Source organism: Anolis carolinensis, chromosome 3 (genome assembly GCF_035594765.1).
Source record: "Anolis carolinensis isolate JA03-04 chromosome 3, rAnoCar3.1.pri, whole genome shotgun sequence".
Lineage (NCBI taxonomy): Eukaryota > Metazoa > Chordata > Lepidosauria > Squamata > Dactyloidae > Anolis > Anolis carolinensis.
The window spans coordinates 287,803,404-287,822,896 of record NC_085843.1 but is presented as its reverse complement, the minus strand read 5'-3'; the positions used below and the strand labels follow the sequence as shown (position 1 = coordinate 287,822,896).

At 45.0% G+C, this 19,493-nt stretch overlaps 1 protein-coding gene across 1 annotated transcript in view; it reads left to right on the top strand.

Annotated features, from left to right (window-relative positions):
- Positions 1–4,397: 4,397 nt before the first annotated feature.
- LOC100557913 (probable cation-transporting ATPase 13A5) overlaps positions 4,398–19,493 on the top strand; it is a 57,446-nt gene continuing 42,350 nt past the window's right edge. The window contains exons 1-7 of the mRNA XM_062976950.1: positions 4,398–4,657; positions 9,554–9,727; positions 9,954–10,094; positions 11,087–11,157; positions 11,254–11,334; positions 11,523–11,592; positions 18,024–18,158. Coding sequence (XP_062833020.1) covers positions 4,589–4,657; positions 9,554–9,727; positions 9,954–10,094; positions 11,087–11,157; positions 11,254–11,334; positions 11,523–11,592; positions 18,024–18,158 — 741 coding nt within the window. The 5' untranslated portion in view covers positions 4,398–4,588. The remainder of the gene's footprint in view (positions 4,658–9,553; positions 9,728–9,953; positions 10,095–11,086; positions 11,158–11,253; positions 11,335–11,522; positions 11,593–18,023; positions 18,159–19,493) is intronic.

Sequence of the window (19,493 nt, the reverse complement as noted above, 5' to 3'; positions counted from 1 at the left end):
TGTGGACAACTTCATCAGCAAGGAGGAAACCATGAAAATGGACACTATTAAAAAATCTTAAAACCAGGGCAGTAAATAAAGAACAACACTCAGAAAACAGGGGAATTCCAGGCAGGAAACAATCAGGGCCGGCTAATGCCTCCCAACAAAGGATTTCCCAAACAGGAAGCAGCAAGACTTTGAAGCTGCAAGGCCATTCAATGCTAATCAAGGTGGCCAATTACAACATTTATACTTGCCTCCAGCAGACAAGAGTTCTTTCTCCCAACCTTGACTTTCCATAGATATATAAATTTGCCTAGTTTCCAACAGACCTCACAACCTCTGAGCATGCCTGCCATAGTTGTGGGTGAAACGTCAGGAGAGAATGCTTCTGGAACGTGGCCAGGCAGCCCCAGAAAACTCACAGCAACCTACCAGAGAGACTGTTAAAAAGGCTGATTCAGTCAATTCTCTTATCCAGTGATCAGCCCTGAAGACGTTTTCCAGTTGCTTCATGACGTGGAAAGTGAGGCCCTGGCCATGCAGACTGAGACGGAAAAGACAGGTGTGCCTCTCACCTGTTGCGTTTTGTCTGGCGAAGGCCCTCCGTCCTAATGGTTCTTATAGGGCTTCTGCCTCTCCCTGAGCAGCTCCAGGTTCAGCAAACAGCAGCTCCTCCAAAGTGGAGACACCAGGGAGAAGGCTTCTCAGGGTCAGAACCCAAAAGGACCTCCGTAGCAGATGGGAGACCTGATGGGCCAGAGCTAACCAAGTGAATTTCAGCACGGGGAAATGTATGGTACTATGATTTGGAAATAAAAATGAAATGCACAGATACAAGATGGGTTGGACTTGGCTTGGAAACAGTCCACGAAAGAGCTAGAAGTCTTAGTGTAAACAATTACCATCAAAGGGTCCTGGCTCAGGAGGGAAATCAGGCAGAAAAATCCAGTCTCGTGAGAGATGCAAAAAGCAAAGTTTATTATCATAGCTATGACAAGGGAAACAGCCGTAGGCACCAATTTCAATGGCTGCAACAACATGTGCGTAGCAAACAAAGAATAAATACCTTTGGCTTATCTAAAATTGACCAAGGGCTGAGGGTCTTCCTCACCTTCCACACCCACTTGGCATAAGTGATACCTGTGACCTCACTTGTTGATTTCAAGCTAACTTTTGGTCTTGGAACTTTCTGGAGAAAGGCACCAGCTCGCAGAAAGGGAGGGGCATATGCAGAGGCAAAGCTACATTATTTATTTATTTATTTATTTACAGTCTATATATTCCGCCCTTCTTTCTCACCCCGAAGGGGACTCAGAGCGGATTACAATGAACACATATATGGCAAACATTCAATGCCAACAGACAAACAACATATATAGACAGACACAGAGGCATTTAACATTTTTTTTTCCAGCTTCACGATTCTGGCCACAGGCGGAGCTGTTGCTTCACTGTCCAGTAGTGGCTGTACTTCCTCATTCCATTCCTCGTGTTTTGCTGGCAGTTTTATGATGTTGTAAATTAGTTAAATTAGCCTCCCGCATAAAGCGTACCTAAATTTCCCTAATTGACAGATACAACTGTCTTTCGGGGCTGCATAGGTCAACAGCAAGCCTGGCTATTTAATGGTCAGGGGCTTAAGCCGACCCGGGCTTCGAACTCATGACCTCTCGGTCAGTAGTGATTTATTGCAGCTGGTTACTAGCCAGCTGCGCCACAGCCCTGCGCCACATAGGCAATAGTTTATTATTTTCTGGCTTATGGTCCCTTCATTAGTGAGACCATGAGCTGGACATGAACCAAGAGTGTGATGCGGCAGCTAAAAAGGCCAGTGTAGTAGTAGTAAACTTTTATTACGGTCAATGACCAGCTCGTAACGGGGGTACCCAGTTCTGTACATCCATGTTAGTGTGATTCTAGTGTGATTCTAGACTGCAGTTTAGGTTGCAGGAAGTCCTAATCCCACTCTAGAATCATAGAATCATAGAATAGTAGAGTTGGAAGAGACCACATGGGCCATCCAGTCCAACCCCCTGCTAAGAAGCAGGAAATCGCATTCAAAGCACCCCCGACAGATGGCCATCCAGCCTCTGTTTCAAAGCCTCCAAGGAAGGAGCTCCACCACACTCCAAGGCAGAGGGTTCCACTGTTAATAATAATAATGATAATAATAATAATACAGTAGAGTCTCACTTAGAATCATAGAATCATAGAATCATAGAATAGTAGAGTTGGAAGAGACCACATGGGCCATCTAGTCCAACCCCCTGCCAAGAAGCAGGAAATCGCATTCAAAGCACCCCCGACAGATGGCCATCCAGCCTCTGCTTAAAAGCCTCCAAAGAAGGAGCCTCCACCACGGCCCCGGGGAGAGAGTTCCACTGCCGAACAGCCCTTCTCACAGTGAGGAAGTTCTTCCTGATGTTCAGGTGGAATCTCCTTCCTTTCCTGTAGTTTGAAGCCATTGTTCCCTTGCGTCCTAGTCTGCAGGGCAGCAGAAAACAAGCTCCCTCCCTCCTCCCTATGACTTCCCCTCACGTATTTGTACATGGCTCTCATGCGTCCTCTCAGCCTTCTCTTCTGCAGGCTAAACATGCCCAGCTCTTTAAGCCGCTCCTCATAGGGCTTGTTCTCCAGACCCTTAATCATTTTAGTCGCCCTCCTCTGGACGCTTTCCAGCTTGTCAACATCTCCCTTCAACTGTGGTGCCCAGAATTGGACCCAGTGTGATTCCAGGTAAAGTGGTCTGACCCAGGCAGAATAGAATAAGGGGGAGCAGGACTTCCCTGGATCTAGACGCTATTCCCCTATTGATGCAGGCCAGAATCCCGTTGGCTTTTTTAGCTGCTGCATCACATTGTTGGCTCATGTTTAACTTGTTGTCCACGAGGACTCCAAGGTCTTTTTCACACACACTGCTGTCAAGCCAGGCATCGTCCCCCATTCTGTCTCTTTGATTTCCATTTCTCTTTTGCTTGGGCCAGACCTTTTCACCTGGAATCATAATCTTGCGTCCTGTTTCTCTTGCTCCCACCACCATCACAAGCACGGTTGGCAGGGACGAGGGAGAGGCCTTCTCGCTGGTGGCTTCCCAGCTCTGGAACGCCCTTCCGAGGGAGATCAGACAAGCTGCTACCTTATCCTCATTTCATAAGAATCTGGTTTCAGCAGATCTTTGAGTAGAGCTTTTTCGTCCTGCCGGCTATGCTCTTGCCCTTTACCCATTTCCCTGCCCACTACATATTGTAGCATCTGATACGCCTAGCACTTTAGCCAGCCATTTCAATGCCGAATCCTGGTCACTGTACAAGGAATTCGTGATTGAGGTTTGTTATTGATTTTAAATCCTTGTTACATGACTATATGTCTTATGTATTTATGTTTACGTGGTATTGCGTTTTAATTGCTGTATGGTTTTTAACTTGTTTATTTATTTATTTATTTACAGTATTTATATTCCACCCTTCTTTCTCACCCTGAAGGGGACTCAGGGCGGATCACATTGTACACATACAAGGCAAACATTCAATGCCATATAACATAGAACAGAGACAGAGACAGACACAGAGGCAATTTAAACCTTCTCCAGCTTCCTGAGGGTATGCTTGATTCCGGCCACAGGGGGAGCAGATGCTTCATCATCCGCTGTGACGGCAACTTCCTCATTCCAACGACGGCTAGGTGATTTATATGGTGTCGTAAATTAGCCTCCCCACATATAAGTGGTACCTAAATTTCCTACTTGATAGATGCAACTATCTTTCGGGTTGCTTAGGTCAACAACAAGCAGGGGCTATTTTTTTAAAAAAAAATTATTTATTTTAATTGTCAGGAGCTCACCCTGACATGGGCTGGCCTCGAACTCATGACCTTTTGGTCAGAGTGATTTATTGCAGCTGGCTGCTAACCAGCCTGCGCCACAGCGAGTCTCCATCTAAAATGCCCATACTCTCTACTAGGTTAGCCATATTCTTAGAAATCCTTCTAGAAAAGATCTGTGCCAACTTGAGCAAATGCATCATCTCTAAAATCTGGTTGCGAATATCTCAAGACATCTATTTAGTACGCAATATGTCAACAAATGTCTAGGTCGTTTTCCTTGAGCTTCCTTAATTCCTTTATTATAACATTCATTTTGTACGTTTCATGTGTATTGGAAGTCGAGTCCCTCGAGGAGATGGGCCAGTATATAAATAAAGTTTTATTATGATAGTAATGAGAAAAGCACCCTCCTCTCCTCCTTTCATGCACCATTGTATTACATCTCTACCAAGTCTTTGCATGCTCACCTTTAGGGGAGAAATCCCTCCTTTTGTGACCTGAAGCAGCCAGAATGCGATGCTGATCCTGCCTGTTGCTTGTGATGCCAGCGAGAGGAAGAGAAAGGCGTCTCAAGGAAGAGCCCGGCCTTACGTAAGAAAGAATACCTGAGGGCCGGGAGGCAGGAACAGGTTTCTCAGCCGTGGGTTTGGTGGAAAAGGCGTGTGCTCCCGTTCTTAAAGGCAGCCGGACCGGCCATGAGGGAGGTCATTGCAGCCCTGAGCTCAGGACCGTTGCAGATGCGGAGAGAGTCCTCTGGAGTGAGTGACAGCTGTCAGTCTGGATGGGAGGGAAGCCTTCCTTGCTGGATCGGCACCATGCCCTGCTTGGCAAAGGGACCGAGGAGGAGATGGTAAGCGCCGGAGGGGGAAACGGGCTCTCGTTCATCATCTTTCTAAACATCTGCTTTGTTTGGTGTCTGCACTGGAGAGTTTGGCTCTCAAAGCAGAATCATTTGCAAGGGAACTGCTACCTGGAAGGTCATGCGCTGGAGGGTGGAAATGCTCTTGAAAGTTATGGGTCAATTCTCTTGGTAGCCCTTTGCTTTCTGCCAGTGCCAGGTTGGCAAGTGGGAGGCCATTCACTGGAGCATGGAAATACACTTATTTATTTATTTATTTATTTATTTATTTATTTATTTATTTACAGTATTTATATTCCGCCCTTCTCACTCCGAAGGGGACTCAGGGCAGATTACAATGAACACATATATGGCAAACATTCAATGCCAACAGACAAACAACATTCAGTTTAGACAGACACAGAGGCATTTTTAACATCTTTCCAGCTTCACGATTCCGGCCACAGGGGCAGCTGTTGCTTCACCGTCCACTGGTGGCTGTTCTTCCTCATTCTTTTCCTCGTGTTTTGCTGGCAGGTTTATGGTGTTGTAAATTAGTTAAATTAGCCTCCCGCATAAAGCGTACCTAAATTTTCCCTACTTGACAGATGCAACTGTCTTTCAGGGCTGCATAGGTCAACAGCAAGCCAGGGCTATTTATTTTTTTTAATGGTCGGAGGCTTAACCCGACCCGGGCTTCGAACTCATGACCTCTCGGTCAGTAGTGATTTATTGCAACTGGTTACTAGCCAGCTGCGCCACAGCCCGGCCCACTTGGACTTTATGGGCAAACTATTTCAACAACCCTTTATTTTCTGCTGGTGCCATTCAAAGCATTGGATGGGGGACAATGGGCCTTGATGTCTCTGCAAAAGGCTGAAGCCAGCTCCAGGCAAAGAAGAGCTTCCATGGTCAGCCATTGAGGTCTCTTCTGGAGCCCTTGCATGGCCTTGGCCTGGAGAAGGTCCTTTGCTTGGGAGGTTTCAGCCAAGGATCTCCTCTGCTGATGTTTGGCTGCACTGATGTTCCTCCTTAAGGGACAAGAGCCATAAGGCATGCGGTGGAACCCAGGAGATAGTTTAGGACGGCAATGCTCAGCTTTAGTTGAAAGAGGGACTGCAGTTGGGGATCTTGAGGGAAATGGCTTGGCTTCTGGAATGGTGCAATGTGCTTCACAGGACACAACAGGACCAGGCAATCGTTCATGCAAGTTGGTTTCTGCGAGTGCATCTACACTGTAGAGCAGTGGTTCTCAAGGTGGGGTCCACAGATGCTTTTGGCCTTCAACTCCCAGAAATCTTAACAGCTGCTAAACTGGCTGGGATTTCTGGGAGTTGTAGGCCAAAAACATCTGGGGACCCCACGCTGAGAACCACTGCTGTAGAGTGAATGCAGTGTGACACCAATTGCACTGCCATGGCTCAATGCTATGGAGTCCTGGGAGTTGTAGTTTAGAGAGACACCAGAACTCTTGGGCAGAGAAAGCTAAAGACCTTGTAGAACTCCAACAAATCCCATTGCATTGACAATGACAGTACAGGGCTGTCAAACTGCATTCATTCCACTGTGTAGACACACTTAAAGTCGTTCTCGGTTATTTTGCAATTGTAATTAGAGATTTATGTTTCACAATTACTCTGCAGCTACTTTTTAACTGCCAATACCTGGATGGCGCAATCTTCTGGACTGTGATGCCAAGCACATTCTCTTTGTGCTCATCCTTCTGAGCTTCGGATTAGCGTTACGTTGCTCTTTGCCTTTGGCTACACCTCTGCAAGAACATACGTCCAACCGGTTCTGTGGCAGATTTATCCCTTTTTTTGTTTCTCCCTTAAGCTTTAGAAAAACAAGTCACTGATCCTAATAAAAATGAATGTTATAATAAAGGAATTAAGGAAGCTCAAGGAAGACGACCTAGACATTTGTTTACATATCGTGTACTAAATAGATGTCTTGAGATATTCGCAACCAGATTTTAGAGATGATGCATTTTTTCAGTTTGGCACAGATCTTTTCTAGAATAAATACAGATTTCTAAGAATATGGCTAACCTAGTAGAGAGTACGGACATTTTAGATGGAGATGTAATGAATATCCACATTGAGAGGGATTGTGGGTACCCTGAGGACAGGATCCGGAGCACAGATTAGAGATCTGATTGGCCAAAACTAAGAGAAGAAACTCCAGCAGTGGGAAATGCACTGCACTACCTTGAGGCAATGAAAACGACTTGCACAGATATAGGATGGGAGACACCTGGCTTGGAAACAGTTCATGGGAAAGAGATCTAGGAGTCTTAGCGGACCCCAAGCTGAACAAGAGTCAACACTGCGATGTAGCCTCTTAAAACGCCAGTGTAGTCCTAGGTTGCATCCACAGCAGTATAGCGTCCCGGTCGAGGGGGTGGTAGTCCCTCTCTCTTCGGCTTTGGCCAGACTTCCTCACCTCAATCTCTCAGTTCAGTTCTGGGCACCAAGATTCAAAAAAGGAGATGGACAGAATGAAAAGTTACCACAGGATCTGCTTAATCGCATCATTCCCTCACCCGAGTGTTCATTGTTTCACAACTGACAAATACCCAGGGATGGGTTCAACACCCTGGGAGTCTCCCCATCCCAGGAAATGCTCTTGACTGCTGATTGGAGGTCCTAGGGTTTCCCTGCCTGGCTGGGAAGGAACCACCAGCCACATCATCGCCAATCAGGCTGTAATGAAGTATGAGTTTTGTATTCATGTTTGTTGTGTTTAACTATGTGCTTGTGGTTTGGTTGGGTAGGTGTGAGATGGCAGCAGCCATTTAGTGGCTCTCCTCTGAGGCAGTTGCCATGGAGATGTGGGCAGAGCCATCTGCCAAGGGGAGGAGAAGTGAAGAGGTTTTTAAAAAGTGAAGCCTCAGTCTGTGCTCTGATGAGGCAAAGGGAAGATTGATTCCAGGTTGATGGGATCAAGGAGACTCAATTGTTCATTTTGAGTCAGTTTTAAATAAGTTTGGTGACTTATTTAATGTAGTCTGTGTCCTGGAAAGGCACAGAGAATCTGTGATAGTATATCACAGGGGTGACTGTGGTTTGAAGTCACTGGATAGTCCAAGTTTCAGACTTTGGGAACCAATCCCAGCTGGACTCACAGAGATCCATTGAAGTAACAGTTTAGAAATGAGCAGAGTGTGATGTCTCAGAGACCCTCGAGTCATGACCCCACAGCCATTATAGATCAGAGTGAAGAGGATATGGGTTTTTTCCCAACTCAGCAAGATTCCGTTCCCTTCCAGATGTCCCCTGTTGACAGTTTGGGTCCAAAACTAATTACAAAAGCCCTTGAAACAGAAAGTGTTGTTTTTGATAGGAAGTCGTTTCTCAAAACACACTGCTCTGAGAAGGAGATTTGGAGACGGAGAGAGAGGATTCTAATTAAACTGATTCCCTTGGGAGTTTTCAGGGAGGCTTACATCTGGCAAGTTGTTTTCTTCAGTCCGTTTCCCTTGGGAAAATGTGAACTCAGGCACCTGGTTCGGAGAAGTGTTTGCAGTCCCCCAACGTGTCAGTTGGAAGGTTAACATCGACTCTTGTTTCCATGTACTTCAGCGGCCTGACGGCGCGCTACTCTTGAGTAGACCGGGCATTGCGTCCCATCTCCCAGCCAAGACTGGACTGCGTTTCAGTACCACCACGATCAACTTTGCCTTGCCTTGCTTCCTTGCCTTGCCTTGTTTTCCTGCCTTGGACATTCAACTTGGAACTCTCTTGAGAGACCTTGCCTTATTCCCCACTCAAACTGCTTGGAAGTTTGAGTGTGTTTCGGTTATTGGATTTGAAAACTTGAACTCTAATACTGGACATTAAACTTTATATTACTGGACTATATTTGACCTTTCCTGAAAGGACTATTGCTGGACTATATACTCTGCTTATTTTTGTTTGATTCCTTTATTGCTTTAATAACGATATTAGATTGTTTATTGGCCTCTGTGTTGGTTTCCAGTGCTCACACAGCTTAGAGGCATCACACAGAGGAAGAAGTTTTAACTACTTTAAGTAAAAGAAGTGATACTTTAGAGAGTTTTATTCATCTCATTCTAGTATTGTAACTGTTAATAAGAATACCTCTAAGTGAAACATCTTTTGTAACCACCAAGCTTGTGCCTGAATAAACTTGATATTGTTCTTTTTACATCAAAGCCTCTGTCGTCTATAGACAATCTCAGCACAATTGCGCTACCATTTTAACACCGAATAAAGTAAAAGGCTTCCTCTGAGCTATTGGGTGGTTGAGCGCTTTTATAATCTAAAGGTCTCTCTCCACACAGTGGTGGCTGCATTTCTACTAATCGGTGGCAATTATCTTTTATTATTTGGGACATCTATTAGTTATTAATTGGGTCTTCTACACTACCCTCTTTTACATAGGCCAGTCAGCACACACCTCTCAGACAATCAGGGGTGAGGAAAACACTGTCCAGCTTTTCAGAGCCGGCCAATCAGGGAGAGCGGAGGGAATTTCAAACCCTAGCAATGTTAATGTGTGGCATTTCTTCTTTATAAAAGTGACTGCATCTTCTATATTGTTAATTCTTGTATTTTTGGGCAGGAGCCCACATGCATTGATTCTTGGCCAAGAATGCATTAAAACACCTCTGTCCTTTGTCTTCACTTCCTGGTGAGTCTTTAATCTGGAACATATTTATTTTGGTTAGCAATGCTTGCCAGGCAGACTCTCTCATTTTAATGTGGTCTAAATTCCATATCAGAAGCTTTTAAGCAGAGGCTGGGTAGTTATCTGTCAGGAGGTCTTGGATGGTGTCTTTCTGCCTAGCTGAAGGGGGTTGAACTGGATGGCCCCTGGGGGTCCCGATCCTATGATGCTATGATTCTATGAATGACTGAGCATTCATATTTTCCCACCATTTAGGAAATATTTGGCTACAGGACCCAAGTCTTCCGGAGGGCCCTTTGCATTGCCGGCTACCTCTTCTCCTGTGGAGCCCTTCTGCTCCTCTTCTACTGGAAGCCTGAGTGGGACGTCTGGGCCAACTGCACTCCCTGCGACCTGGAGGAGGCCGATATTGTGTTGTTACGGGCAACAGTAAGTCCCTTTGGATTTGCCAATACATTTGTATATATGGATGTTGTAGCTCAGTGGTTCTCCTCCATGTTGGTGTCCACTTCCACCTTGTGAGGTCTATGCAATGTGCCCACTTTCCTGGGAGCTGCATGCATAATCCCTAATCTATCATTCCTGCTCTAGCAAGAGTATGATGTTCCTCAAAAGCTTCTCTTAAAGACAATCCACCTCTTCTTTCTCTCCTGAGGATGAGTTCCAGAGATACAAGAGGAAGAAGGTGATCTCCCTTGACCTGCAGCGTCTTCTGGACAGTGAGAAACCGGAGCAGCTCTTCAGTGAAGACCAGGAATCTGTCATCAACAGAGCCATCGCCAGGCCTGGAGGCAAAGTAAGTGTTTCTTGCAATCAAAGAATTAAACCAGATGATGGGCTGAAGATATGGAGAACGCTATAGTTCATTCCTATCTCTGAAAATGCTTGAATGTGGGACAATCCCTGCATCTGTAGAAGCAGTATCTATGGTTTCATTCATCTACAAATGACAAAATATGCAATCTCTAGACACTTTCTAGATCTTCTAGTCTATCTCTAAGGTTTTCTTGGGCCAGAAGTCATTTCAATGGGATTTGCTATCATTCATGGCTTTCAGTGTCCATGCACAGTCTTGTAGCGTGAGAATGAACGAGCCACCCTATTGTATCTCCTCTCAAGAGAAACAGGAAGTTGGAATGAGCCTTGAATCTGAGCAAGAAGGGAAACTCAAAAGACAGTATTTTTGACCAAAAGGACTACCAAGCCCATCCCTGCCTTCAGCTCTATCTTCTCAAAATCCTGGCCCAACCCTTGGTATTTTACAGAAGAGTTACACACAGCAGGCATGAGCAATATCTAATGCATGTGTGGTCATCCATATGTGTGGTCAATGTATTCATTTGCTTGTTTAAATGGATCTCTCTCAGGTTCTGGCTCTGTATGTAGCCATAACTTTGGTTGGTTGACCTGAGAACATGGAACCATAGAATCGTAGTGTTGGAAGAGACCTCAAGGGCCTTCTAGTCCAACCTCCTTTGGCCACAAAAGAGAGATACAATCTTGCATCAATCTTGTATCAATCTTGCATGAATGTTATGGAAAACATTTTAGAGAAGACTCAAAACATTGTGAAACCACAGGATTTCGTAGCATTGAGCCAAGGAAGTTGAAATGGGGTCAATCTGCCTTCATTCTACAGCTTAAATGCACCCCAGAAACCAGCTTCCACAAAGGATTGCCATTTATGAACACCCGAGGGTAGCAATGGCTATGGTATCAAACTGCATTGATTTGACAGTGTAGATGCACCTTTCGTTGTTGCTAATGCCTTTGCCATGGGTCTTGCAGGTGAGATACATCCAGGTGCAAAAAATCCGCTACGTCTGGGATGTTCCCGGAAAAGCCTTCGTCAGAGTTGGGTGAGTTATTCCTGCCATTTAGCAGGAAAAGAGATAAAAGGAATGATATCTGAAATATTGCTTCACTTCTCTGTGTGGTATTTCGCCCTTTTCCAGGTCGCTTGAGGACAGCAACACTTGCTATCAGATACACCAGAAATTCAGAGATGGACTCACCAGGAGGCAGCGAGATCTCAGGTGTGTCCCCAGTACAGTCGCCTGGCTTTCGGACATCCGACAGTTGCACAAGTGGAACAATTGTGCCATCATCACACTTCCAAAGTCACCCCTTGCTTGTTGCGAGGAATCATGAGGTCCATCCCTGTTCTGTTGTCCCTTTCCCAAAGGAAGTAACAGCTTCTCTTCTGTCCTTCTTTCTTATGTAGGAAGTTGGTGTGTGGACCCAACGCCATCGAAATCGAAATCCGGCCCATCTGGAAACTGCTTTTCAAAGAGGTAACCAAAGAGCGTCATTCTAATCTATGAATTGCTTTTCAAAAAGGTGTCCAAGGATTTTCAACTGATGGTTCCATCAGTCTTTGTAGGATGTAATGGGGTCATCCTGGTAATATGATACCTGGAGCTGCCACAGTCAGGTCATGCTGGAACGTTATGCTCTGATGGCACACCTTTGGGGTGTTTAAGGCATAATTCCCAGCCAATGTGGGCACAGCATATGGTTGTTGTAGCCAGCATGGCAGCCTTACTTGTTCAAGGACCACAGCCAGTAAATCCCTTACTATGTGTCCAGGGAGGGTGACGTGTTTGGCAACTGCTTTTTGGGGCATTGCCATTTTAAATGCCAGATCTGTGTCCATTGCATAGAAAATTTATCCTGTTTATCCAATGTAGCATGCAGAGGGGCACTGCTGGCATAAGATGGCATACATCGCATAGGTACACCCACCTCTGACCACATAGGTAAATGCACCAAGGAAGATATAGGAACAGAGTCAGCACCTGGGTTTGTGGCAAAGTCTTGTCCTTGTATTCAGAGCCGGCCCTAGGTATTTTTCAAGTGTAGGCGAACAGAATTTTGCCCCCCCCCAAAAAAAATCAATCACTGAAAAATAAAAGCGTTGGATAAGCGAAAATGTTGGATAATAAGGAGGGATTAAGGAAAAGCCTATTAAACATCAAATTACATTAAGATTTTACAAATTAAGCACCAAAACATCATGTTTTACAACAAATCTGTTAATGTGGGATTTGTGTATTGATAGTGTTTAAATGCAATTTGTGCCGTGCTTGTATTGCAACTGATTGCATCATCCAGAATGTACCATAGTGTGGAAAGAGTTAATTGCCAAGAAGCTATGATGACCTTGATGTGTGGCTGGAACTAGGGAGTATCCAGACACAAGTGTTTGTGCATAATGATTGCATCAGTTCAGTTCTGTTCAGTTGAGTTCTGTCTGCCTAAAGTTCGAATCAAGTTCTGTTGGAGAACAGAGCAGTCCTGTGTTCGTCTGCAAGTCTGTTTGTGTTGATTATTGCTGCATACAGTAAAACTTTGTAAATAGTTTTACCAACGTCTCTGAGTGTCTCTTCATTCTGCGTTCCACTGCTTCCATCCAACTACTGCTGCACTGCAAATACTCTGACAAAATCAACAGAAAAAGTAGTCTTGGCTGCACCCCTGTATGTTTTGCGCCCCAAGTGACCGCTTAATTCGCCTCATTGTTGGACCGGCTCTGCTTGTATTACTATCCAGGCTACGCATCTTGTTGCAAGTGAGACTTCGTCTAAGATTAGAAGCTCTCCAGAGGTTAATAAACATCTATGTTATTCTCCAAAAACACAATGAAGGAGGTCTGAGCTGGGGATTGTAGCAGACTACCTTGTAGGAAATGATGCCTGGGTGTTAGTTTTGCCTTGTCAATGTGTTTCTTCACCTGCTTGGTTGGGCATGGTATGAGTAGGTTGAGGAATGCCTCTTGTAAATGTTTTGAGCCTTGTGGTCTGAATAGATATGGTTGCATCAGAGGTCATGGTTGTGAAGAGCAGCTTTGGTTGTGTGTTCTGGGGGAAAGTACAGGCACTGCGTATGGAATTAGGCATTAATAAAGAGAATTTGTTGTGTGGCTTCTTCCAGGCTCGATGGTTGTTAGAAGTGGGTGAAGTCTTGGAGATTGCTTCCCATGCAGCCAATTACAAAGATGAAGTTTGGCAGAGGAGAGGGTCTGGGGGTCAACCCCAAACCCTGCCTATTCCAGGCCAGCCATGATAATGTTTGGGCATTGCGTTTCCATGCCGTTGTCCATGGCAGCGCCCTGGACTTGGATAGACATATTGTCCCCAAAATGAAGCAGTTAAGAGCAAGCGGACAAAGTGGCAGAGATCTCCCTCTGAGGAGCGGCTCCGGTTGCTGTAGAGGTTTGGCCTGGAGAAGAGAAGATTGTCAAAGGCTTTCATGAGCAAAATCACTGGGTTGCTGTGAGTCTTTTAGGTTGTATGGCCACGTTCCATTAGCACTCTCTCCTGTACCTATGGCTGGCATCTTCAGAGGTCTGTTGGTAGTGAAGCAAGTGAGGTGTGTGTGAAACACACACACACACACCTGTGGAATGTCCAGGGTGGGAGGAAGAAGCCTTGTCTGCTTGAAGCAAGTGTGAATGTTGTAATTAGCAGGCTTGATTAGCACCGAGTAGCCTTGCAGCTGCAAAGTCAATCAGTGAGAGTATCTGCATAGAGGTAGCCTGGCTGATGTTGCCTGGAGGCATCCTCTGTTTGGGAGGTCTTAACTGGCACTTGATTGCATGCTGTCCAGAATTCCCCAGTTTCTCAGTGGTGTTCCTTATTTCCTGTCTTGATTTTGGTGTTTTTCAATATGATAACCAAAATTTGTTCATTTGCAAGGCTTCCTCCTTTCTGTTGACATTGTCCACCTGCTTCATGTGGGTTTCAATGGCTTCTCTGTGTCGTCTGACATGGTGGTTGTGAGAGTGGTCCAGCACTCTCCGATAATATTCTGTGTCCAGGTTGGTGCTCTGCTATGGTTGACTTCTCTGGTTGAATTGGTCGGGAGGGCTTTCATGTTCTTTGATATGTGTCTGGGCAATGCTCCTGCCTTTGGTGATCCCTATGTAGACTGTTCACACTCTGAAGATGCCATGAGCCACAGATGCAGGTGAAACGAAAGGTGCCAATTTTTGCCCTGGTCTTGTTATCTTAACCAGAGTCATGGCAATCCTAGACTTGGAAGAGACCTCAAGGGACATCCAGTGCAACTCCCTTTGTCAGGCAGGAAGACACCACCCAAGCCCTCCCAACAGATGGCCATCCAGCCTCTGCTCTTTTATGCCATCATAGAATGTGCTAAAACCCATCATCCAGTATGTGCAGAGAGCATGGGTTAAAAACGTGGCAGGGCCTTTGATCCTGAGATCTGGCATGTGGTTGCCTTTCATTGCGGCCAGTCCTTGGAACGGGAACAAAGGCTTACCTTGCAAGCCTGATAGCAGAGGCCAGGCGTCTTTGAGGCTGCCTCGTTGTGTGGGTGAAAACGAGTTAATTAAAGGAAATGTGCATTAGCAGGAGAGGCCAGGAGATGCCGTGCATTCCAGCAGGCACTGCGCGTTCTCATTCTGACAATGGACACATCAGTCTCCATCCCACATTCACTTTTGTGTGTTTTGATAAATGCCGATCCAAACCAAGATGCCAGATGGAGAGAAGGGGGGGGGGGGGAGAGTCAGAGAAACATTTGTTTGTTTGTTTGTTTACAGTATTTATATTCCATCCTTCTCACCCCAAAGGAGACTCAAGGCGGATCACAATGCACACATATACTTGGCAAACATTCAATGCCATTATTAGACATACAACATACAGACAGACACAGAGGCAATTTAACATTTTCCAGCTTCTGGCTTCATGACGATATGCTCAATTCTGGTCACAGGGAGAGCTGCTGCTTCACGTCCACTTGTGACACCGAATCCTTGATGGTAGTACTTCCTCATTCTTCCGCACACTGTTGGCAGTTTTATGGTGTTGTAAATTAGTTAAATTAGCATCCTCCTACAAAGTGGTACCTAATTTTTCTATTGACAGATGCAACTGTCTTTCAAGCTGCTTAGGTCAGCATACACTCCTAGAGCTTGAAGAGACCCATAAAGGCCATCCAGTCCAACTCCTTTCTTCCAGGCAGGAACACCCCATCCAAACTGTCTCAACAGATGCCCCCCAACTGGGATATCTTTTCAGATATTGAAACTAGACTCCTCTTGATACAGTCTAGATTTATTTATTTATTTTGTGTCAAAACCGTTGCATAAATAAATACGTTTAAAACTGATAAAAAGGGATCAGAAGCAGCTAATTGCAATGGGATCAGAAGCAGCTAATTGCAAAAGATTGCAATTTGCAATCTTTTGGAAAAGCGCTCAAGACTTGGCTGTTTGGTTGTGCATTTAAGTAAATCAGATCTAATTTGCCAAATAGTCACTGTTGAATGTTTTTATGTTGAATGTTTTATATTGTGGAATGATATTTTAAATTGTAAGTCGCTCGGAGCACTCTGGTGGAGAGCGACTAAGTAAGAAATAAAGTGAAGTGAAGTGAAGTGAAGCTAAATAGTTTTAGACCAAGAACAGGCAACAGTGACTGCATTGTCTGTAACTTGAAGCAGTTCTTCCTCTGTGCACGAGGCAGGGCATGGTGGGCAACCATACAGGTGCGGAGTTGTTTGCTCTGCTCCACAGTTGCACAAAGTGGAGGATTCTTCTAGTTAGTGCCATTTTGCCAGGTTCCCTTTTGATCTGCCCACTCCGCTTCTGAGTCTGTTCAGGGACTTCCAAGTGGCCCATTCTTGGTTTGCCCCTGGATGAAGGAAAACCCTTGTGGGGGGCCACCCAGTTGGAATTGCCTGGTTTTGCTGCCCAGAGGGATATTCTTGCTGTTGCTGGAGGAACATCGAGAGGAGTGGTGGTCCTCATGAAACTTTCCCTTGATTTGCATCTACTGGGAGGAGGCTGGTAGCCATGCAGTGGGTGGTTTTCACAGTCTGCAATCTTATTTCTCTTACAGTTAGAAGCAACTTTCTGTCGCACATCAGGTGGGGGGGGGGGGCAATGCCGGCTAGCTTGTAGAGTTTATCAACAGGTGTAGGTTTTAAGCAACTTGTGATTATTCTTCATGTTTCGTTCAGTGCTATATTCAACCACTTTGACAGATTTGTGCCAGACATGGCAGGCATACTCAGCGGTTGAGTAAGACAAGACCAGGGCTGATGTTCTTATTACTTGTGGGTCTGCACCCCATGCGCTGCCAGTCAGTTTCGGCAGGATGTTATTGTGTGCAGCTGCTTTGTGCTTGGTGTTCACGCAGTGTTTCCTAAATGTTAGTGTTCGATCTAAGGTGACAGCGAGGTATTTAGGATGGGAAGAGTGTTCAAGCTCTTGCCCTTCCCACATAACCTTCAGTTTCCTGTTGGCTTCACCATTACGTAGATGGAAAGCACACACTTGTGTCTTGTCTTGGCAGGGTTAGGCTTCAGGTGGTTATCTTTATGGTAGCTGGAGAGATCTTTCAAGGCATTCAGAAGTTGGTTTTCAACTGTTTCAAAGGGCAATGATGGGCAACCTTTTGCTCTTGATGTGTCAAAATTCACCAAAAAACCTAGCATGACTTAGGTGGTGTGTCACTTCGAGAAAAAAACCATAATTTTGCAATATGTGTAATTTAAATAACAAAAATATATAATTGTAATATATAACTGTATTCAATAAATCAAAAACTATTTACTACCATTATTTCCATGTACAACAATCTATGGTACCTCTTGCAGTTTCCATGCTGATTTCCCTCTATTCTAGTTTCAATGTAGTCATGAGCAATGAATAATATAATAATAATATAATAGTAATAATATAATATACTACAATAATAATAGAATAATAATAGAAATTATATATGTAATGTGCATAATTCCCATGGAGTAAACAACAAAACCACTGGACCAAATCACACCAAATTTGGCCACAAAAGACATAGTCATCCAATCAATCTGCATGCGGCAGCGTGTCAGCAAAAATGACTAGCCGTGTCAGTGCTGACATGTGTGTCATAGGTTGGCCATCACTGGACTAGGGTCATCAGCATATACAAATCTCTTTGTGAGTGGTGATTGTGGCTGATGGTTAGTAAAGATGTTAAACAAGGTTGGTGCAAGAACCATTTTTGTCTCCTCCATCTACTTTTTTTTATTATCCAAAAGCGTTACTTTGCAGTCTAGATATGCATTGGCCTTTGTAGCTGCTGCATCACACTGTAGGCTTATGCTCAGACTCTTAGATCCCTTTCACATGGACTGTTTCCAAGCCAGGTGTCACCCATCCTATACCTGCGCATTTCATTTTAATCGCCTCTATCTGTGCATTTCATTTCTTCCTGTTGACATTCATTGTGTTGGTTTTGGCCAATCAGCTCTCTAATCTGTTGAAGTCATTTTGGATCCTGATCTTATCCTTTCGGAGGTACTGTATTCCTTTTCAGTTTGGTCCTATCTGCAAATGTCCTAAGCAGGCCTTCTATTCCATTGAATAGAAGTCATTGACAAAGATCTTGAATGGCCCCGAAAGCAAGGCTCAGGACAGAATCCTCTTCATGGCACCCAAACTGGGACTTCTCTCCAGGAAGAATAATGTTGGGTTCAAGCAGCACTATTTGGGGTCCAGCCTTTTTGAGTCCCCATCTCCTTTAGGCATGCGCTGGCTCTTTCGCTCTGTTATTTATGAGAAGTGCCAACAATGGAGAAGCTGGGTTGTGGAGCTCACCAAAGAGAGATGCAAAGGAGATGGGTTTTTGGGGGGTGTTTGCTGCATGTACCCCAGAAGCACCCTGGCGCATCACTCTGACCTGTGGCCCTTCTGCTCTATTGACAGATCCTGAACCCCTTCTACGTGTTCCAAGCCTTCACGCTGACCCTCTGGCTGGCCCAGGGATACATTGAGTACTCCATCGCCATCATCATCCTCTCCATCATCTCCATCGGCCTCACCGTCTACGACCTGCGGCAGGTGAGTGGCCCAAGCCATTTGCCAGAATTAGAATGGAGGTTCTTAGGATGCATCCACGAAAAGACCAAGATTTTTCAAGTGTGAATTTTATAAGTTTTGAGAATGGGTGAAAGAGTGGGCAGGAGGGAGGGAAGAGAGCGAAGGAGTCGGAAAAGATGGTTTTGCCAGGCACCGTGAGAGAAGAGTGTGTGAAAGGTGGAGAAAGACCAGAATGACCTGGAAGAGATGAGAAAGGGAAGCGCAGGGGAATTGCTTTGGAAAACAGGATTATTTTGGAACAGAGTGGTGGAAGGGGCTCCCAAGGGCCACCTAGTCCAACTGTTATGAATAACCTTTCAATAACTTTAAAGCATAGGTTCTTTTTATTGTAATTTGCAGTGTGAGAGGGTACATCAGAACTTTTACAGAACTTTTACACAAAGAATGACATTAGACATATAGAAATATAGATTCTATTCATTGGATTGACAAATCTACAGTTACATTGACTAACAAACAGACAAAGGGGGTAAATTTCTTACTCAGCATTCACAGACACGTGCATGCATTCATCTGTGGGGGGGGGGAGGTGCCATGTTGTTCATGCATCTGGAAAAAGAGTGGTGGGGTTTTTTGGTCCTTTGTTATGCTGTCAAGATGCATTCGCACTGTGGAATGAGTGCAGTCTGGCACCGTTCTAACCTCCATGGCACAGGAGAGTTGTAGTTTCACAAGGTCTTTAGCCTTCTCGGCCAAGAAGGTTGGTTCCATGCCAAACCAGAACTCCCTTGATTCCAAAGCATGAATCTATGGCAAGTAAAGTGGTGCCAAACTGCACTCATTCTGCAGTGTAGAAGGGGGAAACTGCACTCAGTTTGACACCACTTGTGACGGCGCGAGTGGCTCCATCTATATGTCGAACTGTAAGTTGCAAGATTTGAATTGCTGTATCATGCCTGATTTTGCCTTTACCCTGTAAATGTAGTTGGATTGATTGGTTATTTATAGCTGTCAATCAGTGTTGTTTGCACCAGTTATATTGCTCCCTCAGCTCAATTGTTTGATTCCACCCTTTCCTGGAGTGGGTCAGTGTTTCCTTTTTCATTCCACCATCAAGCTTTCTACCAGATGGACGTGAGAGAGAGATTTGGCTCTCAAAGCCCTTGATTAAGTTACCTCTCACCACCAGTTCTGAGGTTCTTACCCTTGAGACTTACACTTCATGTTTAGGGCCAACCTGAACGACGTTGAGGAGTCTCAAGCGCCTTCAGATAAGTTCTTTGGCATCAAAGGAAGACTGTGTCTTCAAACATAGGCCATTTGGACTGAGGCTGAGGATTGCTCTGGCATTCACAG